The sequence below is a fragment of the Aplysia californica genome, unplaced genomic scaffold, assembly GCF_000002075.1.
Source record: "Aplysia californica isolate F4 #8 unplaced genomic scaffold, AplCal3.0 scaffold00299, whole genome shotgun sequence".
NCBI classification, from domain to species: domain Eukaryota; kingdom Metazoa; phylum Mollusca; class Gastropoda; order Aplysiida; family Aplysiidae; genus Aplysia; species Aplysia californica.
In genome coordinates, this window is record NW_004797569.1 from 665,232 (window position 1) to 667,825 (window position 2,594).

The following is a 2,594-nucleotide window of genomic DNA, read 5'->3' on the forward strand; positions in this document are numbered from 1 at the left end:
TGCAATAAAATTTGAGAAAAAGTTCGTTTCCATGGATACTGTGGCCATATTGGATTTTGCTTGCATGTCTTACGTAATGAATACCGCACTTATCGCTCATGGAAATTGAATGGGTTTTTTTGTGTGTTTTTTTGCATGCGTGTTTACAAACATTAGATCTAAAAAAAATTCTGTTGTCTTTTTCCTAAACGAATTAGAAACTTTTTAAAATAAATTTTTTCCTGGGGTAGCATTCAAGTTTTTTTTTTAAATACATAAAAATTCACGCTCCATACACCACCAACAACAAGCTATTCCTTATATCAAAAATTCAACATACAAATGTTTAGTATTATATCTTCTCCTCACTCTGAAAATTTCATGAAGATGGGATGAAAAATGGTGGAGTCATTCAAATAAGTTTAGAGAAAAGTTGCGTTTTGAGAAAACGGCCGATAAAGAAAAAAAAATGTTATTGACTTTAAGGGGAAATGACGGTGACAAACATGCCCGGTATGGGAAAAAATACGGTTTTTGGGGGGTCCTTGTGTGATGAAATAGTTGTAGGAGAAGCTGAGGAAGCTAAAAATGCCTACAACTCAAATTCCATGATTTTGAGCCGAATTTTGACTTTGGAGGTGTAGCCCCCCCCCCCCTCCTTTAACTTGAACTGATACGATCTGATTCCATAGATTCGATCCGATTTGGTCTAACTTTTTATCTCACCGGGTTTTTTTTTCTTTTTTAACTTTTTAAAAATTCTTTCTTTTTCTTTCTTCCTTTCAACAATAAATGTTCAAAAAAATGTTATTAAAACTGAGAGAAATTTGGAATACACATTCGTACTATGATAATTACACGTGCGGACACGTTCGGATCTAAAATGAAGTGGATGGTTCTTTTTCAGAACAGTTGCGTGTGCTCTTTTTAGTGCCCGACGCTGAAACTCTTTGTCACCTTTTAATAGTGCAGCATCTTTTAAGGATTTAGGACAAATTGTGTCATGCAAAATGGCACAAAAATAAATAAATAACCAACAACAAACTAACAAACAAACAAAATACCCACTGTGCATGACGATTATATTAATATGTTTTGTTTTTTTAAATTTAGTTTTTAAACCTATTTCTCTGAGTCATCTTATCGGTGGTTGTTGTTGGTGGTGGCGGTGGTGGTGTTGTTGGTGTTGTTGGTGTTATTGGTGTTGTTGTTGTTTTTGTTGTTGTTGTTGTTGTTGTTGTTATTTTGTTTTGTTTTAATATGTGCTCTCCGTAGTTTGTCACCGATTGTTGTTGGGTTGTTGTTATTTTGGTTATTTTTTTCTCAATTTTGATATGATGTCTTCTATTTAGTTTGTCAACCATTGTTGTTGAGCTGTTGTTGGGTTGTTTTGGGGGGGGGGTTGTTTTGTTTTTGTTTTGGGGTTGTTGTTTTTTTTCAATTTTGATATAATGTCCTCTACGTAGTTTGTCACCCTGTATTCAGAAAGTCCTTCTCTTTACCCAACATCTTGAGTACAGACTGTCGCACCCTCGTCTGCCGCGTGCTCACAGCGCTATGTCTGACGTCATGGGTCACGTGATGATGCTGCTGACCACCGTCCGTTCCCGCCGACCCGTCGGAGCCTGTCCTGACCAGCGTGGAGCGTCTGATGGCCAGGGCGATGAAGAAGTAAAGGAGAATGATGGCGCTCATGGGGAGGACGAAGAAAATGAAGGTGGAGACCTGGAAAAAGATACATACGCACACATAAAACTGTGTTTCGTTACTTACTTTTTGTTCAGAGCTTTTGATGCAATTTAACGTAACATTCACAACAGCGCACGCAGTACTCAGCCCCCAACCTGTACAAATAATTGCTGTTCCTTTTGCTGTTCCAGCTGCTGATGCTTTATTTGCTGCCTCTACTGTTGTTGTTGTTGTTGTTGTTGCTGTTATTGTTGTTGTTGCTGTTGTTGTTGTTGTTGTTGTTGTTTGGGGGGGTTTTTTTTGTTTTTTTAATGTTGTTCTTGCAACTGTTGTTATTGTTATTGTTGTTACGTTGTTGTTGTTGCTGCTACTGATACTGCTACTTTTCCTGGGTTTTTTGGTTACGTTGTCGTCATTGTTGTTTTATTAGTTTTTTCTTGAAGTGTTGTGGGGTGTTTGATTAGCTATAGTTGCCTCTTAGAAATAGGATAAGTAAGATCAAGCAGTAAGGCTCTAAAGTGATTTGTTGGAAGCATATTATTATGTTGTGGATTTTCTGCAACGTTGGTACACTGTTCTTGATGTTTGTTTCTTTCAGTCGTTATTATACAGAAGTGTTGTTTTTATTGGGTTCAGTTTGGTTTTGTCTTGAATTAATTAATTGGTAAAGATTTCAATTTACTTCTGTATCGGTTTGCATTTTTAACTTAGACGGTTGCTTATCATAATTAGCGCCTTTTTCTAGAGTAAAGACTTTCACTGAATGTTTGACAGAAACATCGTAGTTAATCCTGTGTTGCCTTCCCTATTACTACGGGGTTTTTAAGCCTATGAACTGCTGCACATAATGATAAAGGTGAACATCGGTACAAATGTGGATCTTCATCAGGTACAAGCCTATAGATTTTTCCATACAGCAGTCAAGC

General features: G+C 36.9%; 1 protein-coding gene across 1 annotated transcript in view; it reads right to left on the reverse strand.

The window, feature by feature from the left end:
- The window catches only part of LOC101851276 (pyrokinin-1 receptor), a gene marked incomplete in the record, with an annotated part of 39,130 nt that overhangs the window by 3,488 nt on the left and 33,048 nt on the right, over positions 1-2,594 (reverse strand). The window contains 1 exon segment of the mRNA XM_013084519.2: positions 1,482-1,710. Coding sequence (XP_012939973.2) covers positions 1,482-1,710 — 229 coding nt within the window.